The sequence below is a fragment of the Dendrobates tinctorius genome, unplaced genomic scaffold (assembly GCF_039654945.1).
Source record: "Dendrobates tinctorius isolate UK_male_01 unplaced genomic scaffold, ASM3965494v1 ptg000143l, whole genome shotgun sequence".
NCBI lineage: Eukaryota > Metazoa > Chordata > Amphibia > Anura > Dendrobatidae > Dendrobates > Dendrobates tinctorius.
In genome coordinates this window covers 14,067,002-14,088,734 of record NW_027361810.1, presented here as the reverse complement: position 1 = coordinate 14,088,734, position 21,733 = coordinate 14,067,002, and the positions used below count along the sequence as shown (strand labels likewise).

The 21,733-nt window shown below is 41.9% G+C and overlaps 1 protein-coding gene and 1 long non-coding RNA gene across 13 annotated transcripts in view; one reads left to right on the top strand and one right to left on the bottom strand.

Annotated features, from left to right (window-relative positions):
• The window catches only part of CCNT2 (cyclin T2), a 45,025-nt gene extending 31,338 nt beyond the window's left edge, over positions 1-13,687 (bottom strand). Inside the window, exons 1-9 of one of the 5 annotated variants that reach the window (XR_012220307.1) lie at positions 13,374-13,687; positions 9,566-9,647; positions 7,689-7,817; positions 6,825-6,885; positions 6,500-6,562; positions 6,360-6,405; positions 2,202-2,242; positions 1,717-1,880; positions 470-540 (exon numbers count right to left, since the gene is read on the bottom strand). Coding sequence is in view for 4 of the 5 variants with exons in the window: in XM_073545528.1 (XP_073401629.1) it covers positions 470-540; positions 1,717-1,880; positions 6,360-6,405; positions 6,500-6,562; positions 6,825-6,885; positions 7,689-7,817; positions 9,566-9,647; positions 13,374-13,531 (774 nt within the window). In the remaining variant the exon portion in view is untranslated. Of the gene's footprint in view, positions 1-469; positions 541-1,716; positions 1,881-2,201; positions 2,243-6,359; positions 6,406-6,499; positions 6,563-6,824; positions 6,886-7,688; positions 7,818-9,565; positions 9,648-13,373 lie in introns of those variants that run through there. The other 4 variants (XM_073545528.1, XM_073545530.1, XM_073545529.1 and 1 more) reach the window with 4 other exon arrangements.
• Positions 13,688-13,779: 92 nt separating this feature from the next.
• LOC141049274 (uncharacterized) overlaps positions 13,780-21,733 on the top strand; it is a 51,186-nt gene continuing 43,232 nt past the window's right edge. For 3 of the 8 annotated variants that reach the window (XR_012220314.1, XR_012220315.1, XR_012220313.1), the window contains exons 1-2: positions 13,784-13,903; positions 21,264-21,344. This is a non-coding gene — a long non-coding RNA (uncharacterized lncRNA). Of the gene's footprint in view, positions 13,904-21,263; positions 21,345-21,733 lie in introns of all 8 variants that reach the window. The other 5 variants (XR_012220311.1, XR_012220310.1, XR_012220309.1 and 2 more) reach the window with 4 other exon arrangements.

The window sequence follows — 21,733 nt, the reverse complement described above, 5'->3', positions numbered from 1 at the left end:
CAGATCAGCGCGGTCAGCCATGGGCAACCAGGCAGATCAGCGCGGTCAGCCATGGGCAACCAGGCAGATCAGCGCGGTCAGCCATGGGCAACCAGGCAGATCAGCGCGGTCAGCCATGGGCAACAAGGCAGATCAGCGCGGTCAGCCATGGGCAACAAGGCAGATCAGCGCGGTCAGCCATGGGCAACAAGGCAGATCAGCGCGGTCAGCCATGGGCAAGCAGGCAGATCAACGCGGTCAGCCATGGGCAACCAGGCAGATCAACGCGGTCAGCCATGGGCAACCAGGCAGATCAACGCGGTCAGCCATGGGCAACCAGGCAGGTAGATCAGTGCAGTCAGATATCCAAGAGGATTTCACAAGTGAACATGCAAAACGTATAAAGTTAATCTTTAAGCCTTGGGATAACAGAGATAAAGGAACAACTGCCGTAGTGGATGCACTTAGCAGCGTTATTTAACATCTTTACCCTCCAGTTTCGAATCTTCTTCAATCGACTGGGTGTCTTCTCAAGAATTTGCAGAAATTCATGCGTCAGTTCTGGAAAGAGCAAACACTTGTATGAAAGGTGCTGCCAGACTTTACAGAAAACCTCTCATCCCTGCCGACTTGTCCGTTTTTGCACAATCTCCTAAATCAATGTATTCCCCACAAAATGTCAATTCTGGAACATCTGATCTTGCAACTCTGCATCGTTATGTTCCTCTGCTATCCCTCCTGGAAATGTATTAATAAAGTGATGACTATTTCTATACCTCCTGGTCATCAAGCCAAGTACGAACAGTGGGTGTTAGCAAGGTGTTAGACTGTAAAGACTTGACAAGGACACATGGAAAGATTCTATGACCCAGTTATTTATGTTTTCATACACTTACAGAATAAAAAAAGAATGGTACAATAAACTTATCAAAGTTCTCAAATTATTTACAGTGACAATACAAATATGAAGCAAAACAGACAGGTCAGGAGAGTGGAGAGGTCCCTTTAAAGGGAATGGGTCATCAGAAAAAAAGGATTAACCCGATATCTAAACAGTGTAGCGAGAGAAAAAAAAACAAAACAAAAAAAACGCCAGAATTACAGTTTTTTTTGGTCGTTGCGGCACTGCATTAAAATGCAATAACGGGCGATCAAAAGATCGTATCTGGACCAAAATGGTATAGTTAAAAACCGTCAGCTCGGCACGTAAAAAAAATAAGCCCTCACCCAACCTGAGATCACAAAAAAATCAAGACTCCACGGGTATCGGAAAATGGCGCAATTTTTTTTTTTTTTTTTATAAAGTTTAGAATTTTTTTCAACACTTAGATAAAAAAAAGAACCTAGACATGTTTGGTGTCTATGAACTCATAATGAGCTGAAGAATCGTAATGGTAGGTCAGTTTTAGCATTTAGTGAGCTTAGTAAAAATGCCAAACAAAAAACAAGTGTGGGATTGCACTTTTTTTTTGCAATTTCACCGCACTTAAGAATTTTTTTCCCGTTTTCTAGTACAAAACATAGTAAAACCAATGATTTCGTAGTACAACTCGTCCCGCAAAAAAACAAGCCCTCACATGGCCAGGTTGATGGAAAAGTTATGGCTCTGGGAAGGAGGGGAGCGAAAAACAAAAAACAGCTCCGGGGGTTAAGGGGTTAATACTCAGGGTGCCTACACACATAAAAAAAAAAAAAAATCAACCCTATCAGCATCTTTCTAATAATCTGCATTCTTACCGTCCAATAATTCCAGGGTCACCGTCTGGTCCACATATTCCCACCAGTTCTTCCCGTCTGTAGATACTGGTATCTCCCAGTTTGACCACTTGCAGGCCAGGTGGATGCACACACAGGCGATTACTGTCGGCTTATGCTGAAGGCAGAACGTTGTGAGGTGAAGGCTGCAAATAAATACAGGAAAGGTAGACAGAAAAAGAGAGAGAGAACAAAAAAAGGTAACATTAGTGAACATGACCCTCAAATGCAAATACATAAAAAAAAGGTAAAATATTGAAAAAGACATTATCGTAACTGTTCTATTTGCAAGAAATCGATAATTATTGGCCTTCTGTTAGCAGGGTGTGAATTATCAACAGCCGTAACCCGCTGAATGATCAGAGATCAGACCGGGCTGCAAAATCTCAAAATTACATTCAAGAAATTATTGCAAAATGTGATTCTAAAAGGTCTATCCAAGCATACAAACATAAGTGGAAAGCTACCTGCATCGGTGAGAGAAATCTGTAGCAACTCGCTGCTTTTTCTGCCAAATTATGGATTAGGATTAAGAAAAATAGGATTTTGAGGTCCACTTTGGACATTTTGAGAGCCCTAACTTTTTTATTTTTTTACATAGCTATATGAGGGTTTATTTTTGCAGAAAAACTATTTCGTAAAGGATATGGACATTTTTCAGGAACATTTTTTTTTACTAAAATGCATGTATTTTGCGCTAAAAGCAGTTGGGAATTTGTCACAACACTTATCTGTCTTTAATCTGAGTACTCTCAGGTGATTTATAAGCGCAGACGTAATCTAAGTTGAGAAGACTTGGACAAAAGACAGAGCAACATACTCGCCATCTGGACGGTGGAAAAAAAGGATAAACTGTTATGTCTACACAATGAAGTTTTGCGCCTCCGAGGCATCACCGTAATGTACTATTACATCAGTTTTTGAACAGGGCAAAAAGGGTTAGAAATAATTTGGAAGGTGTCAATTATAACCCTTAGGGCTCATACTCACTTGCACATGTGAGTCTCTCGCATGAAAACCTGGCACTGCCACCGGCACTGGGACCGGAGCGTGCGGCTGCATGGAAATACATGTAGCCGCACGCTCCGGTCTGAGTGCCGTTGGCAGTGCCAGGTTTTCATGTGAGAGACTCGCACGAGCCCTTATTATACTAAACTGGATTAAGTAGGCAAAGAAAAAAAAGACAAAACCAAATGCGATAACTACAGCTGATCATAGTGTCCCCTTAAAATATAAAAATACATATCAAAGTAAGAGTACATTGCAAAATATATAGATAAAAAACCCCCACGAATAACGTGGTCACACAGTAAAAAATAACAGCTTGTATAAAGAGAAGGGAGAGGTCTCCAGGCCCTATAAATCATAAAAAACAGCAAATACAGAAGTCAGGTCGTCTGCCAGAAAACAGTCATCCTCATACTACTACTGGATTAAATGGAAAAGAAAGTCACTTGAGATTCAAGTACGGCGTTCCTAATACTATTCCTAAACTTCCAATATTGTGTGCGGTCACACCTGGGATATATTCGCATGTGCAGACCCTCGTTTTTGCTTCAAGCTCAAATTTCAGCAAGTACCTTTCAAGTACATGGCAATTTCGTAAAAATAAATGCAAAAAGTCTGCCACGTGAGACTATAGATTATGGGTAAAGGGCCGTTTCCATAAGACCCATTGAGCCCGAAAGCCAGAGAGGCTAATTAGCAATGGTTCAGGCTGCCCACATATAAATGTCAATGCTGTCATACAGTTAGGTCCAGAAATATTTGAATGGTTACAAGTTCTGAGGTTTTAGTCGTTTACAAAAACATAAAATACAGCTATATAATCAATATGGGTTTAAGTGACGACTCAGTTTTAATTTGATGGGATTCACATCCTAATTGGAGTAAGGGTTTAGGAATTACAGCTCTTTAATATGGAGCTGCTTGTTTTTCAAGGGACCAAAAGTAATTAGACAATGATTTCAAAAGCTCTTCGATGGGATACACAAGTTATTCACTCCTTAATCCATGATCAATTAAGCAGGTAAAGGGTCTGAAGCGGATTTCAGGTATTTCAGTTGCATTCGGAAACTATTGCTGTGAACCCACAACATGCGGCCAAAGGAGATCTCAATGGAAGAGAGTCAGACCAACATAAGGCTAAAAAAATAGAAAAATAGCAGAAACATTAGCGGTTGCCAAATAAACAGGTTGGTACAAAAAAAAAAAAAAAAAAATTTGGGATTGGGAGATTGGGAACTCAAAAAGACCTGGATATCCACGGAAAGCAGCGAGGGTGCGGCCTTGCTTAATACACTTGTATGGAGCAAGCTTGTGCCCTCTAGATTGCTTCTGCCCAGGAGTATGCATATCGCATACATCACCTCCGTTCCTGGCTCAGAAACTAGTGAATCCTCGCATTGCATGTTGCATGCGCAGGGGAAGGGTGCGATTCAAAAGTCTGTAGTCAGAGTAATTGCGGACTTTTTATTTTAGACTGAACAACCCCTTTAAGGCAGAAAGACCCATAAACAAGCAACAAATCAAGTCAGCCAGCAAAGCCTCACATGGCTTCCAGACTTCAGGTAGTCACTGCTGAAAAGGATTCTCTACAAAGTATTACAAATTAACATTTTGTTTATGATACCGTTAATTTATCCAATTACTTTTGAGACCCTGAAATGAGGAGACTTTGTAGTAAAATGGTCCCAATCCCTTTCACGGAATATTTTTGTTCAATCCCTATAATTAAGCCTAAAATGTTTCCACTTCAATTGCATCTCAGTTGTTTAATTTTAAATAAAAAAAAGTGGCAGCAGAGCTGAAATCACAAAGATTTGGTTACTGTCTGGACCCAACTGTATCTAATTGATGGCCTGTGAGTAGACAAGGGTTTTTTTTGCAGCCAGGATCATTTATCACTAAGGCTGGGGTCAGACTTGCGAGAAACTCGGACGAGTCTCGCACGTCAATACCAGACACTGCCGCCGCACTCGGATAGGAGCGTTCAGCTGCATGTATTTCTATGCAGCTGAACGCTCCCATCCGAGTGCCAGCGGCAGTGCCAGATATTGACGTATGAGACTCGTCCGAGTTTCTCGCAAGTCTGACCCTGGGCTAATTCAGAGGATCCGTGGTAAATGCCGGATCATTGGGGGATAGTCACCCAGTGCAAGAATCAGGGTCCACCAGGCCTCAAAGCTGAAACAGTACTGGTGGGCTGAGCTCAGCCTCATAGACTTCGAATAAACCGCCTACTTGCAATACTCTCTCAACACTAGAGGTGGTGGGTTATGTGGGTGCACAGGAGACCAGGGGTCCCACCACTCAATGGGGGTCATTATAATAAATGCATGAATTATAACAAACGGTTTCTCTTTTCTAACTTGGGTGTCCTGCTAAAATCACCTGGAATCAAAAGTACAAAGTAAAAAAAGAAAAAAAATGATATACATTAAAGCCTTTCAAACCAACTAAACCAAAAATATTGGCCAAATATTTCAGGACACAAACATATATATAAAAATAAAAGCCCCAGGAGAACAAAACTCAGATGTAGATGGGGTGCCTTAGTAAACAAAAAGTACACAATGAATATCAACTCTGGGCTGAAAAAGAGAAAAAAAATGGTCCGGAACTGCTGCAGGATAGACAAGGGTGTGTGACTATGACTAGGCACCCATCGTGCAGGAGCACTGAGGGAGGCAATAATTGTCCTCTGTGACCTCAGAACATAATGGTGATATCATCTAATGAGAAAACAAATCAGTCACCGCTAAAAATAAAATAAAAAAAATAAGAAAAATGGCTGCTGTTTAACATAAAGCCCATCTCCTGCAAACACAAAGAAGAGTTATCAAACGCGAGGAAAACATTCTGTAATTTTTCTTTTTCACGGATCAATTTTTCTTTTCCAGAATCTGGATTCTGAGTCTCTTGTTTTACAAGCGCAAGGTGAAATATGTGAAAGATGAACACGTCTATTTTAAAAGATTCATCTTCAATGTATAGTTGGTTTGAAAAGTGGATTAAATGAAATGTTGCATCTTAAGAAAGATTTATTGGATACATTTTGAGAATATAGTGATGGGTTTTTTGTTGTATTTTTTTCTAGGTTTAAGGTAAGAAGTTTTAGTGTATACTTACCAAGGTGCGCCAAGGTAAGTTTAGTTCTTTAGATGCTATTCGGGGCTACCAGTTTTAGTAAATGCACTCAGAATCAAAAAACTGTTCAGAAAGCAACACTACATTTTCTTGTGCAATCCTCCCCAGTGTGTCAAAGGCCCGAACACAGTACGGAGCATTAAGACACAGGGAAAGAGACCAGGCCATGGAGGTAGCCTAGACCAGTGTTCCCCAACTCCAGCCCTCAAAACCCACTAACAAGTCATGTTTTCAGGATTTCCTTAGTATTGCCCAGTTGATAATTGCATCACCTACACAGGCAATAACTCCATCACCTGTGCAATACAAAGGAAATCCTGAAAACATGACCTGTTGGTGGGCCTTGAGGACTGGAGTTGGGGAACACTGGCCTAGACCCCCTCGTGCACATAGGCTAGTAAGACACAGGAAGGGGACCCTGCAGTAAAGAAAGTTATAGTGTGCTATGACAGTGCAACAAAGGTTCGGATAACCACCTGTTGGTAGCCATGAAATAGGATGTCTGGGCCAAATCCTTGCTTGCTGAAAAACAAAAAAAGAAAAGAAAAAAGTTACACATCTGATAGGTTAAATAACCCAGTGCTACTCAATCCAGAGTTAAATCAGGGTCACAAACCTCTCACTAATTGGGTGCATTTAACGACATCTGTATGCGGATGTTCGATAGTGATCTCGAAGCCTGTGGAGACAACACAAGGTGGACTTTAGGAAAGACTAGGAAGAACACTGACACGGAAGATCATAACTAGAGGTCGATCATTTGGAAATTACTAGGACGCTATCATGCAGAAATGTCGCCTATCATGCACCCCCACAATCATTCACTAAAACCGCCATCGATATTCTCTGGGAAGTATCTTCAGGTGGAGTATGGTTAGATTGAGGTGCAATGCACACGATATGGGTCTCACATAAATCAGTACTGGGGGGATAATAAATACCTAAGGTTTGTAGCAGAACAGTTTCAAGTATAACCAGCTCTTGAGCTTGCTGTAGATAAGTCTAGGAAAAAAAAAAAGTTAACAATTCTCATTCAGCAATAACTACAGGAAAAAAAAGAAAAGACTCAAAAAGCACAAATGGGGAAACTAATCAGTACATTGGTCACACTGCTCCACTGAATTAATGACACTGCTTTTCTCCGTTTTGCAAAGACAAGAGGTTTTTCTTAGATTGACCTAGAAGGCAATTTTGGAGTCGTTGTTTGGTCTCTCGCATTAGAACGAGGCTCCTCAAGGACAGTACCGATTTAGTTATCAGTATAAGAACAGAATGCTGATATATACAGCAGAAAACGAGCCTTGATGTAATTAATTTGTGTGTGTGGTTTTAATAAAAGGGATGTCCAGGATCCAACTGCTGGGACCTGCAATGATCAGCAGAACGGGAAGCTTTTATATCCATTAAAGCAGAGTTTTGTGCGCTCGACTGCTGCTCCATTGCTTCCCCATTTGGCTACGGAGCCTGGCATTCTGCTTCTCCATAGAAAATGCGTCTGTAAGCCGTCCTAGGTCGACTGTGAGACGCATCTCACCTACAGACTACAGTACACAACCAATCTTAGTACACCATTTGCATGGGGAGTGGGATGGTCACCTCAGGAAAGCCCCTCAAATGATGCCCCATTGAGAGGGACTTGAATGACTTATTGTATCTAGGCAAATAGAAGATTGCATTTCTGTAATTTTAGAAAATGAGAAGATGACATTATTCAAAACTTCTGCTTTATGAAAACACACCCATTCAGGTGGGCTTTCCATGGCAGAGGTTAACACCACAAACAATCATAGAGGGTCTGCACTTACATCGCTTTTTGTATCCAGCTGTGGATCGTTTGGATTAAGACAAGCATGACATACTTTAATGACATGTTCAAGTTTTCGTGGCTGTTCCTCCACTTTAGCAGCCAGGAACAATGCAGTAGGAGATATTATCTAAGAAAAAAAAAAGAAATTAAATGATATACACACAAGCAAATGAGAAGATATATAAAGTGATCATTTGTCATTCATGCATGATGAGGACACAAAATGAAAGAAAATCATTGAATATTGTGCACTGTATCCTCGCCATGTGTCTGGGGAACGGCAGAGAACTTATGTTCTCAGGAGTAGTGAGGATCATCGCAATTGGACACCCAGCGATCAGAAAGTTATCCCCTATGCTGTGAATAAGGGATGACTTTAAAAATTTGAGAATACCCCTGTAAAGTCTATGGAGTTGCCTGTAACACAGAATGAATGCAGAATACAGACTTTGCACTTCCGTGTTCCATCCAGACAGTCTGTTTCAGAAGCAACTAGGATTACACATGAGAAAACATTGGTCCATTTCTCTCACTTGTGTGTACGGACCGGCTGCAGAACTCCTGACCTGAACTATACCATATGAGGCTGTTGAGTTTGGGTTAGGAGGATCACGCCAAGTTTATAGATCACGGTCCACACAAAGTGTTTCACTGGTGTCCTAATCGGGCCTCATACTTCTAGCAGGAGACCCAGCACACTTTGTAAGGGAAGCTATGCTTCAAACTTTGGAAGAGGAGCCGTTGCATTAATAAGTGTTATTAATATGAGGAATAAATAGTAATTTATGGCACAACCATTCAGATTAAAAAAATGATTTTATTTCAATGGTTAAAAAAATGTTTAAAAACAGAAACCTCAGAGGCTGACGCATTTCTGGCGTACAAGAAGCCCTTAAATGCTTCCTATGATTATTAACCTTAAAAAAAAAAGATTTTATTTCAATCTGGATGGTTGTACCAGAAACCATCCTTTGTTCCTCCTACTGTTATTGTCGAATGTCTATGAGGCTGTTTGTTCAGATCAGAAAGGACAGAGACTAGGAGATGTGGTAGTGTAAAAATGGCCTTGCATACAAAATCTGACAATTGGTGATGTTTTTTTTTCCTTTTTTTGTTTTATGATCCAATGAGCTTAGGTTTTTATTTTTCCAGGATGGCAAATGAAAGAAGCAAATTATTAAAATGTTAAAGGTAAATAATCAAAACACATAGTTTGTGCAAATGTTACATTATCTATTCACACCCAGGGCGCTCTTATTATTGCAACTGTCTATTTTTTTGGAGGGTATACAGTCATGTCTCCGCCTCTTAGACAAAAACCCCTTTTGTAGAGCTCCAATGCAGCTAGAAGAAAAGTAGTGCATTTCCATACATTGTCTACATCATTGCGTAACAAAGCAAAGACAAACGCAGGTGTAAATTAACAGCACTTGGTCCAGGGTCATTATAAATTTAGTGGACATAACTGCACCTCACCCTCCACTAAGGTTATGAAACCATTTGTTAGGAAACGTTTGCCTTAATACAAGGCTCTCAGCCGGTCAACTTTTTGTGCATATGTGAAAAAGAAGGATACTGCCAGGACTGAGGGCAGGCAATGTCCAAATGACTCCACTGGCTTCATTCTACTGAATGGCTACGTCGGGCTATTGTCTGAATTCAGTTTTTTTGAGAAGATCATTGTATTAATGTGAATCTAGTGGGGACAGGTGTAAGATGAGATAAACCCAGGTATAATGTCCTCTCTAGCAGCTGCCTCCTACTGATCCTATCCTATACTTTATGCTTCCCCAAGATAATCCTTTTAACACTGTAAAATCAAATTAACATTTACATCAACACAAAGGCAGGCAGTTCAGGTCAAGGACTACTTACATTTCTGTGGTATTTGGTAAAAGAATGATGCATATAGAAGCGGTGCATGTAAACAATGGCAGTGTTGATGGTGAGTTGGGATCTGTGAAATCTGATTAAGGAAACGAACAGCAGCTTGGAAGGAATAAGGGAATAATAAAAGGCAGCTTGGAAGGAATAAGGGAATAATAAAAGGGCACCTCGCTCTGCAGGGTGCACGAGACGACCAGTGAGGTCTTAAATGCAGCCAGACATCACTATTTAGACATTATCTACATATATGCACACACACACAGATAGATTCTGCAGGACACAAAATAACCACTCTAGAAAAAGAGCACACCGCATTAATTGAAGAGAATATTAAAGTACTAAATATTAAAGTTTGTTTTTTTACACCCCTATTAATCCCAGATGCAGTTTGTTAAAAAAAAAAACAACAAAAAAACAAAACAAAACATGATTCTACTCATCCTCCCCAGGTCCAACACTGATCGACCATTGTCTGATATTGTCTGCAGCGCTGATGTCATCAGCACTACCACCAATCATGGAGCTCAGAGCGGCTAATGTGCTGCTGACCTCAGATATCGGGTGAAGAGCTGGTGATGTGACATCAGCGCTGCAAACAATAATATACCAGAAGCTGCAGTGGAGACCCCTTATTGGACCAGGGGAGGGGTAAATTATTTATTCGTAAAGAAACCCCAGCCGGGTGGGTGAGATTTTCAGAAACTGAAAAGCCCCTATAAGTTAGGCTGTGTGCACACGCTGCGGATTCCGCTGCGTTTCCGCAGCGGTTTTGGCCGCTGCGGACCCGCAGCAGTTTTAGCTGCGGTGTACAGTACCATTCAAATGAATGGGAAAAAAAAACCGCTGTGCCGACGCTGCGGAAAAATCCGTGCGGATTTGCTGCGGTTTTGAATCCGCAGAAAGAATTGCATGTCAATTCTTTCTGCGGAAACCGCTGCGGGTTCCTATCTCCACCATTGTGGAGATAGTGAATCCGCAGGTCTTTGGACCTGCGGATTATCTGCGGTTTTTGCAAAATCCGTGCGGATTAATCCGCAGCGGAATCCGCAGCGTGTGCACGTACCCTTACAAGTCAATCACAGCATTTCCACACATTGTAGGAGAGAAGTGGCAGTGTGATAATTTTGATGGAAGCTGTGCATGCAGATTCCCGCCTCACCCTGGCATCTCAGAGCTGCTAGAGCAAATGCACGCTACATCACAACCTTTGGGTATTTCTGACTATTATTCTACCCCATTATGCATAGGTCGCACAAACTTATGAGCCATAACCAATGTTTTAGACTATTGGGGTACAACTTTCTTGGGCCTGAAAACCACACCAGACACAAAACTAAGCTCATGCAGATGTCCACGGTTTACAGTCCGATCTTCACATTTCAGTTTTTACTGAGCACTCCCAGTCAAATGTGACAGGCCTTCTTACTAAGTACCCGAACGGAAGTCTGAACGGAGCCAGAACAACAACCCCCTGAAACCACCTACTGTAGTATGAAATCATAACCAGGGAACCTAGAAACTTTCACATGAGAATTACCAGAAACTACATAGACCACAAGTGCCAGGCAGGAATGTTGACTACTAACCCCAGCATGCCTTTGCAACCATGACTAGAAATAGTCAACTTCAGTGGTTCCTGTCTTTTGGGATCTTAGCTGTTACACAAGTGAATTAACAGCTAAGGCGCCAAAAGATAGGAACCCTGGAAGTGGACTATTTCTGGACCAGCAGCCCTTCAAATTACATACCTGCAGCAAAAATCCAAGTACCAGCCTCTTATTTCTACCATCAGACTACAAAATACTCTTTGGATTCATTTTGAGACACGAAAAATAACCCTTAAGAATTTACTAAGAGAACCAAAAAAAGCCTTTTACAATAACATCAGTGCTTTTGTCCATGTGCAATACCAGACACAGACTATGAACAAGACAGGCAGAGTTTATGGAAATAAACTTTCAAATCGTCTCATACATAAAATACAGCAGAGGAAAAGTTATAAAAAAATAAACTCATACATAAAATACAGCAGAGGAAAAGTTATAAAAATAAATAAATAAAAGCTAAAGACACCCCCAAACGCTTGAAAGACTTCCTAATTATTTCTATTGTAAAACCACTGTGCTGTTTGATAGTTTGGATTTTTTAGCGTTTTTCTTCAAGTTTTGAAAAAAAAAAAAAGCCTGGAGAAAATAAAGTGCATGTCGATCCTGATGAAAGACACTCCCAAACAGGTACTGTCCCCCACAAAAAGAAAAGCACAACAGAGAAAAAATAAAAACTGCAAAAAAGCATGAAAAAAAAAAAAAAGTCTTTTATGCCCTTTCAAGAAACAAAAAAACGCATATAAAAGACTCCCCAATGAAGGAGTGTTCCCTGAAGCAATTTCCAACAGAAAACACCGTTTTTAGCCACCTAAAACCATCTATGTGCCCAAAGCATTATTTTTACCTCTGTTCTCCATGCAGGATGGATAGATAGAATAGAACACCATTTAGACTAGGGCTACACAGCAACATACAAAGAAAAAAAAAAGGTTAGATTCAGCTCACCCCTTTAGTCGCCGAGAATGCAGCAAGATCCGAGCAAGGACACGTCTCCACCTAGACGTCTTGAAATACTTTGTAGAAAAGTGAAGTCCAGCTCAAGGAATAAAATCAAAAAGTTTTCTTTGTTTCTTTAAAATACACGTGGCTGCTCTAATAGTCATTGCGGTTTTTACCCTGGCATGGGATGACCGCACAGAGAAATGGCAAGAGTGTTCTCTCCCATGCCAGGGTAAAAACCGCAATGAGGATCAGAGCAGCCATGTGTATTTTAAAGAAACAAATAAAGAAAATTTTTTGAATTTATTCCTTGAGCTGGACTTCACTTTTCTATGAAGTACACAGCAACATACATCACATTTTATCCAACGATATCCTAAAATCACAGCTCTAAAATAAGCAAGTGGGTGAATCGCAGACAAGCTGCACAAATAGTGTTACTCATCGCATTCCACTATATAGGGGTGACACGATGGGGTTCCCCGCTCCTCTCATTTCCACAGGGTCAATGGCCACCTACCCGTCAGCCACGTAAAGCGCTGCACATATCTGCTAAGGGGCCACCGACTCAAAACCAGCAACACCTCTGAAGTGTAAGCCAGAGGCAGTGTGGGGGGGGGGGGGACCCCTGTAGAAGTTAATTAACTACATCCAACCAGAAAGACAGGACAGCAGCGAGGGGCAAAAAACTAGAAACACCAGATGTGAAGGACGACCGCCATGGATGTCCGACCTCACACAGGGGAAAAAAAAACTAATCTGCAAAACGAGATCAGAAAGGGCCACAACCTCCATCATCAGTCAGTGGGGGAGACTCCGAGACCCCCAAACACTGCAGGAAAAACAAAGCAGGGTCCACACAAAACAATGGGGGGGAGCAGCTGTGCCCCCTCTAATCAGGGCAGCTCCCCCTACATACAGGATCCTACACAATCAGGAGAAAAACACAAAAATAATAAAAATCTAAATGAAAAAATTACATTTCTGGACTCAACAGGAAGATCAGAGCGGAAACACCGAGCAGCGGCGATCAGCGCGCTTTACGGCAGGACGTGGCGCAGGCTGAGGACCGGGAGGAGGCCGCAGCTGCTCTCGGCCGGGATCCCAGCGGCGGGAGCCGGGGCCGAGGAGCCGCACGGAGGCCTCACTAGACCCGGAACACAAGCCGCCGCCAGGCCGGAGCCCGCACACCTCAGCATGGCAGGCTTCCCGGCCGGCACTAGGCCGCAGGTGACTGACAGGAAGGATACACGTTGAGCCGCTGCCCCATGTCCTGGATGAGGTTGGCAGCTTGTTGCCGGTAAGACAGCTCCTTGTCGGCCTCCACTCCGCTGCGCCTGGACGGGCTGCTCTCCAGCTGCTCCCGGGTGAAGAACCAGCAAGGATTCGGCTCTCGGCAGTCCGCCATCACCGTCTGCCGCTGAACCCCAGTGCGTCACAATCACCGGAACTGACGTGCGCCTGAGCCGGAACCGCTTCTCGTCACGTGACTCGGACGTCTGCTCTGCTCCGCTCCGCTGTCTGCGGCTGTGTGTGAGAGGGTCAGTGCGGCGCGGCGGCTACATAGCAACGCGCTATAGCAACGGGGAGTAAACACGCCCACTCTGGGAGGAGTCACGCCCACTCGGGGAGGTGTCAAAACCCCCTCCCCGCCCCCAATATTTACATAAGAAAAGATTTCCGGCCGCAGCCGCCATTGTCTGAGGCGATTGGTGGTGCGGCCGGTGCCGGGCGGGTGTGAAGCCGTGGTGTCACTGCTGAGGGGGCGGAGGTGTGACAGGTGACTGAGCGGCCACGGCTGCACGTGCTCCCAGCGGGGCGGCGGCGTGTCCTCGGATGACCCTACTGCTCGGGGATGGCGGCACCCGCGGAGGTGCCAAGACAACGGCGGCGGAGTGATCTCTGTTCAGAGTCACTGGAGTTGTGTCCTGCCGTCTGCCTAGCACAGCCGGGTTTTCTTCCTCCACAGAGCTGTGTATAGAATCCTCGGCCCACAAAAAACCCTCCTACGGAAAGGAGCCAGAGAATAAAACAAAAAAAATTATATACTGCTCCAAAAAATAAAGGGAACACAATGCAACCCCTAAAAAGAGGGGGTGACCACAGACCATTTCTCTGCGCTCATCCTTTTTGGCTGTAGTTTTGGTCACTTTTTTGCATTTTGTCATTGCTCTCATATCATTCAGTGATTGCTAGGATGTGTTATTGTAGTATTCCCTTTATTTTTTGAGGTGTGTGTATATATATAAATTTTTTTTTTCTGGCTACTTTCCGGTATGAGGGTTTTTTTTTTTTGTGGGATGAGTTGTAGATTTTAGGCTATGTACTCACGTATGCAGAAAAAAAACGAGACTCCTTCCCAGGAAAAAACGTGTTTTTTACAGGACCCTCCTCCTGCTCACAGACTATAGTTAGAAATGTGGATTTTTCTGCGAAATTAATGAGCATGCTGCGTTTTTTACCGTGATGTGGTGTTTTTGTTTTCATGGGGGAAAAAACTCATCGATGTGCATGGAAATTGCGGAATTCATTAAAACGAATGGGTTTTTGCTGGTAAGAATGTTTAAAAAAATGTGGAAAAAAAAATGCTTAGGTAGGTGGACAGCCTTACATCTCGCTGTCCATTTCAGAAATCTCCTGCACACACATTATATTTTTATGTTCCTGACTGATTTGGAAAACTGCTGCGTTTTTGCAAACTAAATAAGCTTTTTTTTTTTTTTGTTTTTTTTTTTTGTTTTGTTTTTTTTCTTCACTCCTAGAAGGCAATGAGGAAGAGCAAGAAATGCTGTAAAAAAAAAAAAAAAAAAAAAAAAAAAAACCTTATCCCGTTTTGGTGCATAAACCTCAGGAAGTTGCATCCTGTATTGTTCTTTATTTTCTGGGGGTTCATTAAACGTTCTATCCCACTCAGTGGCCTCACTAATAGGGATGATTAGTTGCCATCTATACTACAACTGGATATAAAACATCAGTCATTTAGTCTGAAGAATCAATCTCCCCCCTGCAAGAAAAAACACTTTCTGGTCCCTTTTGAATGGTGTCCTAATCTTCAATCTGTTGGTTCCAGCACACAATGAGCGGCCATAGATCTGACCAGGGAAGGTGTCACCTGCCACAGATTGTCCAGACATCTCCTAGCCCAATACACAAGAGATCCCAGAGGTGTAAACTCCTTTATCCTCAAACATTACAGAACCTACAACAAGGATCAGACCTATTCCAAAGACTCAATCCAGAGTCCTATCAGATCTTCACACTGTCCGCAGGGACACCTGAGGGTCCTGATGATGCGCAGACAATAGTGAGGAGTGTGCTCCGATAATCCCCGAGATCCTGGGACCTCACACAGTAGTGTCCTCGCTAATAGATGGCACTAGGTTTATTATTTTGGGAATTTCTTTCTTCAGACTAAATTTTTTTTATCATATGCTTTAAATATATATATATTTTTTTTTTATTCCTGTTGATACATAAATCTGACACTGGTTTATCTTTATTTCGTCACTGTTGTATTACACGTTCCAACTAATTATCCTGATTTGTGACGTCACCGCGGGCGATAGAAACATTGAGTGCGTATTATTCGTCTGTAGAAGCCTCAGGAAGGAGCTAGATCAGATCTGAAACGCGTAGCTTCAGTCAAGAAAACCCTTTATGTAGCTTCTCCATCTCCGATTCTTGGCAGCGCTGCTTTGGAGCCAGGAGCATTTATTTTTTTTTTTGCATTCTCCTGTTTTAGTAATTAAAAAAAAAAAACTTTTAACCTCTCTCCTTCCCCTAAAATGAAAAAAAAAAATAGTTGCTGTATTGATACCCAAAGGTTTTTATTTTGTTAAATACCACATTAACCCCTTTACCTCCCCCTCAAGGGTGGTTTGTGCACTATAGACCAAGCCATTCTTTACAGTTCTGACCACTGTCCCTTTATGAGGTAATAACTCTAACGCTTTAACAGATCGCAGTGATTCGGACATTGTTTTCTCGTGACGTATTGTACTTCATGTTAGTGGTAAAACTTCTCTGATATGAAATTTGGCAAAAACTTTTAAACTTTGCAATTTTCCAACTTTAAATTTTCATGTCCTTAAATCACAGCGATACGGCACATAAAATACTTAATAAGTAACATTTCCCACATGTTTACTTTTACCTCCGCACAATTTTGGAACCAATGTTTTTTTTTTTTTGTTTTTTTCTGTTAGGAAGTTATAAGGGTTAAAAGTTAAACAGCGATTTCTCATTTTTACAACCGTTTTTTTTTTTGAGGACCACATCACATTTGAAGTCACTTTGAGGGGTCTATATGATCGAAGATACCCAAAAGTGACGCCATTCTAAAAAACTGCACCCCTCAAGGTGCTCAAAACCACATTCAAGAAGCTTGTTAACCCTTCAGGTGCTTCACAGCAATTTTTGGAATGTCCAAAAAAAATGAACATTTAACTTTTTTTTTTTTACAAAATTACTTCAGATCCAAAAATTTTTATTTTGACAAGGGTAATGGAAAATAATGGACCACAAAACTTGTAAAATTGCTCCTAAGCATGCTGATACCCCATAAAAGTGAGAACCACGGTTTGGGCACACAGCAGGGCTTGGAAACGAAGGAGCGCCATTTGACTTTTTGAATGTAAAATTTGCTGGAACAATAGGCAGACGCCATGGTGCATTTGGAGAGCCCCGGATGTGCCTACACAGTGAAAATCCCCCACAATGACACCATTTTAGAAACTAGATCCCTCAGGGAACTGATCGTGTGTGGTGAGCACATTGATCCCTCAGGTGCTTCACATAAGTTTATAACGTTGAGCCGTAAAAATAAAAAAAAATAACCTTTTCCCCACAAATGTTTTCAGCACACAATATTAAATTTTTATAAGGGTAACAGGAGATACTGCACCGTACAATTGTTGCACCTTCTCCTGAGTACACCGATACCCCATATGAGGGAGAAAACTACTCTTTGGGTGCATGGCAGGGCTTGGAAGGGAAGGAGCGCCACTTGACTTTTTGAATCTAAAATTTCATGGAATCATTAGCGCACATCATGTCCAGAACTGAGCGAATATCTCTGGTTCCTCGCATATTTGACAAGCTATAGCGCTTGCCAAATAAGCTATAGCTGGAACCCGGCTTCCTGGAGGGCGCCAGCTGATCGCCGCTGCATGTGTCGCGGCTGAGTCACAGCACATGCTCTCCCTCATATAGCTATAGCTTGCTGCATAAGCATGGAACCAAAGTTATTCACTCAACTCCAGTCATGTCCCATTTTTAGAGCCCCTGATTAACCTAAACAGTGGAACCCCCCCCACACACACGTGACCCCTTTTGGGAAAATAGAACCCTCAAGGAATGTATTTAGATGCATGGTAAGCACCTTGGGTGCTTTAGAGGTTTATAACGTTGAGCCGTGAAAATAATAAAATCCCATTTTCCTCACAAAAAATGTTTTAGCCCCAGGTTTTTGATTTTTTCCTCTAAGGGTTAATAGGAAATTTTTTTTACAACAAACTGAGGTCCATTTCTTCCTGAGTGCACCAATACCCTACATGTAATGGGGAAATAGTTTCCAGGCACAGTGTAAGGGTATGTGCACACGCTGCGGATTCTGTGCTGTACAGTACCTTTATTTTCAATGGAAAACAAAAACCGCTGTGCACACGGTGCAGATTTTTCCACGCGGATTTGCTGCGGTTTCAAATCGGCAGCATGTCACTTCTTTGTGCGGAATCCGCAGCAGTTTCACACCTGCTCCACTGTAGAGGTGTCAAACCGCAGGCTAATCCGCAGATAAACTACAGGTCGACCTGTGGATTTTGTAAAATCCACATGGAAAAATCCGCAGCAGAATCCGCAGCGTGTGCACACAGCCTAATAAAGCTCAGAAGGCAAGGAGACTTTACAGTTATGGCTTGCAGGTGCCATGACCAGATGGGAATCCTTGAGATGCCAGAACAGCAGAACCCCCCATAAGTGACCCCATTTTACAAACTACACCTTTCAATTCATCTAGGGGTGCAGTGATGATATTGATACCACTGGTGTGTCACAGAATTTTATACCATTTGAGCAGTGAAGAAAAAATAACTACAGTGTTACCATCAAAATTTAGTTTTAGACCCAGATTTTACGTTTTCACACAAGAAGCTGGTAAAAATCACACCAAAATTTGTCCCACAATTTCTACTGAACGTGGCAATACCCCGTATGTGGCTGTACAGTACTACTCAGCCATACGGAGAGAAGCAGGAGGAACAGAGCGCCATTTGCCTCCTTGAGCGCAGATTTTCCTAGACTAGTTTGCGGACTCCATATACAGAGCCCCTAATTGCTAGAAGAGCAGTATCGCCCCTCAAATGACCCCATTTTGGAAATTATACCCCTTTGGGAATTTACCTACAGGTGTAGTTCTGATTTTTGACTCTATGGGTATTTTCCAGAAACAAGCAGCAATGAATGTTGCCAAGTGAAAATTGCAAACTGCCGATGTAGTGACCAGTACGTGGCAGTCACCAGTACGTTATGCGCAGCCCGTGCTTCTGGAGGCATGCACCCGTAAGTTAGGCGGGCTCTCATTGCTTCAGAAATGCCAAACGTGGATGCTATAAGTTTAGGCACAAAAGGGCTCAGAAGGGAGGGGGGCATTTGGATTAGGGAGCACAGAATTTGCTGAATTTCTTTTGGCGGGTGAGGGGCCATTTTGCATTTTTGGAGCCTTTGTAGTACCAGTAACGTGGAACCCCCTTATATTTCCGTTAACAGATAACGGATCTGAGTGTGGACTTGATTTTTTTTTTTTTGTGGATTGAGTTGAAGCTTTTATTGGGAACATTTTACTTTATGTTCGGAATCATGTTTATCTGGCGCCCTACGCTGAGCACTTACTTTGGGGTTTCCATGTAAATTTCTGACTGACGTGATTTCAGATGAAACCCCCAAGGGATCCATTCACGATAGTGAGGCAGCAGAGTTACTCTGGACTCTGTTTTGCCTCTGTTCAGCAGTGTCCTTCTTTTCAGAAGTGCATAAAACTGTGGCCTATGGCACTTTTATGCACTCCTAAAAAGACAGATACCGCTGGATCACAGGCCAGACGGCATCCACAGTGCCTCCATATGCCTCATTATAGGGAATCTTCCACCCCAGAGGTTCTTGCTAAATCATGTATTTCAGAGATTTACACGGAAACCCCGGTGTAAGTGCTCAAAGCAGAGCACAGGATAAATGTGCGCCGTGCCTTACTGCGATCTTTGGGAGGGAGAATTAAAAAATGAACAGTGAAGAATTGGTTTTGATTTTTTTTTTTTTTTTTTTTAACGCCATTCCTTGTGCGGTATAAGTGAACAGGCAACTTTTTTCTTCGGGTCGGTGCGATTACAGCAATACCAGATTTATATCGGGTTTTTGTGTTTGGCTGGCACACTAAAAGACACTTCTTATTGCAAACAATAGTGTTCGCATCACCACATTATGAGTACTATAATTTTTCCATATTGTGGCCCACAGAGTCTTGTGATGGCTTGCTTTTTGCAGGACAAGTTGACGTTTTTGTTGGTATGATCAGGCACATGGTGTTTTTTGATTGCTTTCTATTCCAATTTTTGTGAGGCAGAACGAAAAAAAAAAAGTGATTCAGGATTTTCTTTTTCTTTTCTTTTTTTTTTTTTTTTGGGGGGGGTAAAGATGTTCGTGTGTGGTGAAATCGACAAAGCAGTTTTATTTTTCGAGTCATTACGATTAGAGATACCTCATTTATATCTATTATTATTTTATTTTTTGTTTTCTTTTATACAATTAAAACTTTTATAGAAAAATAATTTTTGCATCAGTTTATTGTGAGAGCTATGACTTTTTTTTATTCTTCCGCTGATGGAGGTGTATGGCAGCTTGTTTTTTGCGGGACAAATGACGTTTTCAGTGGTACCGTGTTTATTTATATCCGTCTTTTTCATCAGGTTTTATTCCATTTTTTGTTCAGCGGTATGATAAAGCATTATCACATTGTTTTCTGCCTTGTTTTTTATTTATTCTCTTATGGTGTTCATTAAAAGAGTTTACTAGTGCAACAGTTTTATAGGTTGGGTCGTTGCGGATGCATTGATACCAAAAATGTGTACTTTTATTGATTTTGTTTTTTTTTGTTTTTTCTCATTAAAATATTTAGAGATACTGTGTGTGGGTGTATATATATATTTTTTTATATATATTAATATATAAATAATAAATATTTATTTTTGTATATAATTTATTATTTTTATACATATATTTATTTTTACAATTACTTAAATTTTTGTTTTTACTTTGTCCCCCTATGGGACAATCATTTCGGGGGTTAAAGTGCCGGGAGCGGTGTGTTACCGTGTGCGTGCTCGATCACTCAAACGGAATATTCTGTCCTCGGTCAAATAGGCAAAGGGGGCACATGGCCGGAATATTACGTCTGATGTCAGAAAGGGGTTGATGTGGTTTTTTTCTTTTTTTTTTTTTTCCTTCCACTTTTTGGATGTCAGACGAGCAAAGGGGGTGATTCAAACACATAAAAAAATGAAAAATGGAGGCAGCGCTGCAAAAATAATGCAAATTATAGGATTTTATGGCCCATGTATGGTCTCTAGTGTACAGGTTGGGCTATTGCATGGAAGCTTTGTTCCCCCCATTTGCTGCTTGTGATCTACAGCTGGTGCTGTGCTGCGAGTACCAGTCAGGTAGGACGGGGTGTTCGGCGGTGTGCGGGCTCCGTTGACAATTTGTGAAAGCCCGTAGTCATTGCACTTCAATGGTTTTAATGCAGTGGACTCTGGGGAAATGGAGTCTAGAGGCAGCACAGACTGAGATCTCTGCACCGAGATCTCGTCTCTCTCGAGATTGAAATTTGCGCATGCGCCGTCTCCTGCGGCCATTTTCCTGGAGTCTATCTCATTATAACCATGGACTTGTGGGAGCTCCAGGCGTCACAAAATGTCGGCGAAGCCCCCGAACACCACCAAGCACTGCCAAACACCCCCTTCTACCAGCCTGGGATGGGACTTGCAGCATCGCACCTCTGAACACCTCCGTTCCCCCCCCCACACTGGTAAGCTGAATTTGAACTGTAAGATGGACCCCCATTTGATGTATTTCATTTTTTTTCCCCCTAGTTTCCTCCTGATAATGTGTTGCATCTTATGGGTCGAAAAATACAGTATTAGTGAAGAAGCAGCAGAAATACTATAGTACGGGTGAGTGCAGTGTTTCTCCTATTCACCTTCTCAGGCCAGTACAATATACCGGGAAACAGAAAAATAAGCCGCTCTCCCGATAATGCCAAAATTGTCATAAACTTGTTGTTATCCTATGTGGCCATGTATAATTTCCGTAACAGAACCTTTCTCAAGCAACTATCAAGGGAATACACCATATGGACTTGTATATATGGGCTAATAAGTCCACCTACTTTACATCATCAGCAGTGCTGTAATATATCATTTATGTTATGTTTTTGTCCCCCTAGCGCAGGAGTGTCAAACTCAAATACACAGAGGGACAAAATTACTGAATTTATAGCTTGGACAAAGTTGTGGGCAAAGCTTGATATTTCTAAAAAAAAAAAAAATTGTGGAAGTTTTTC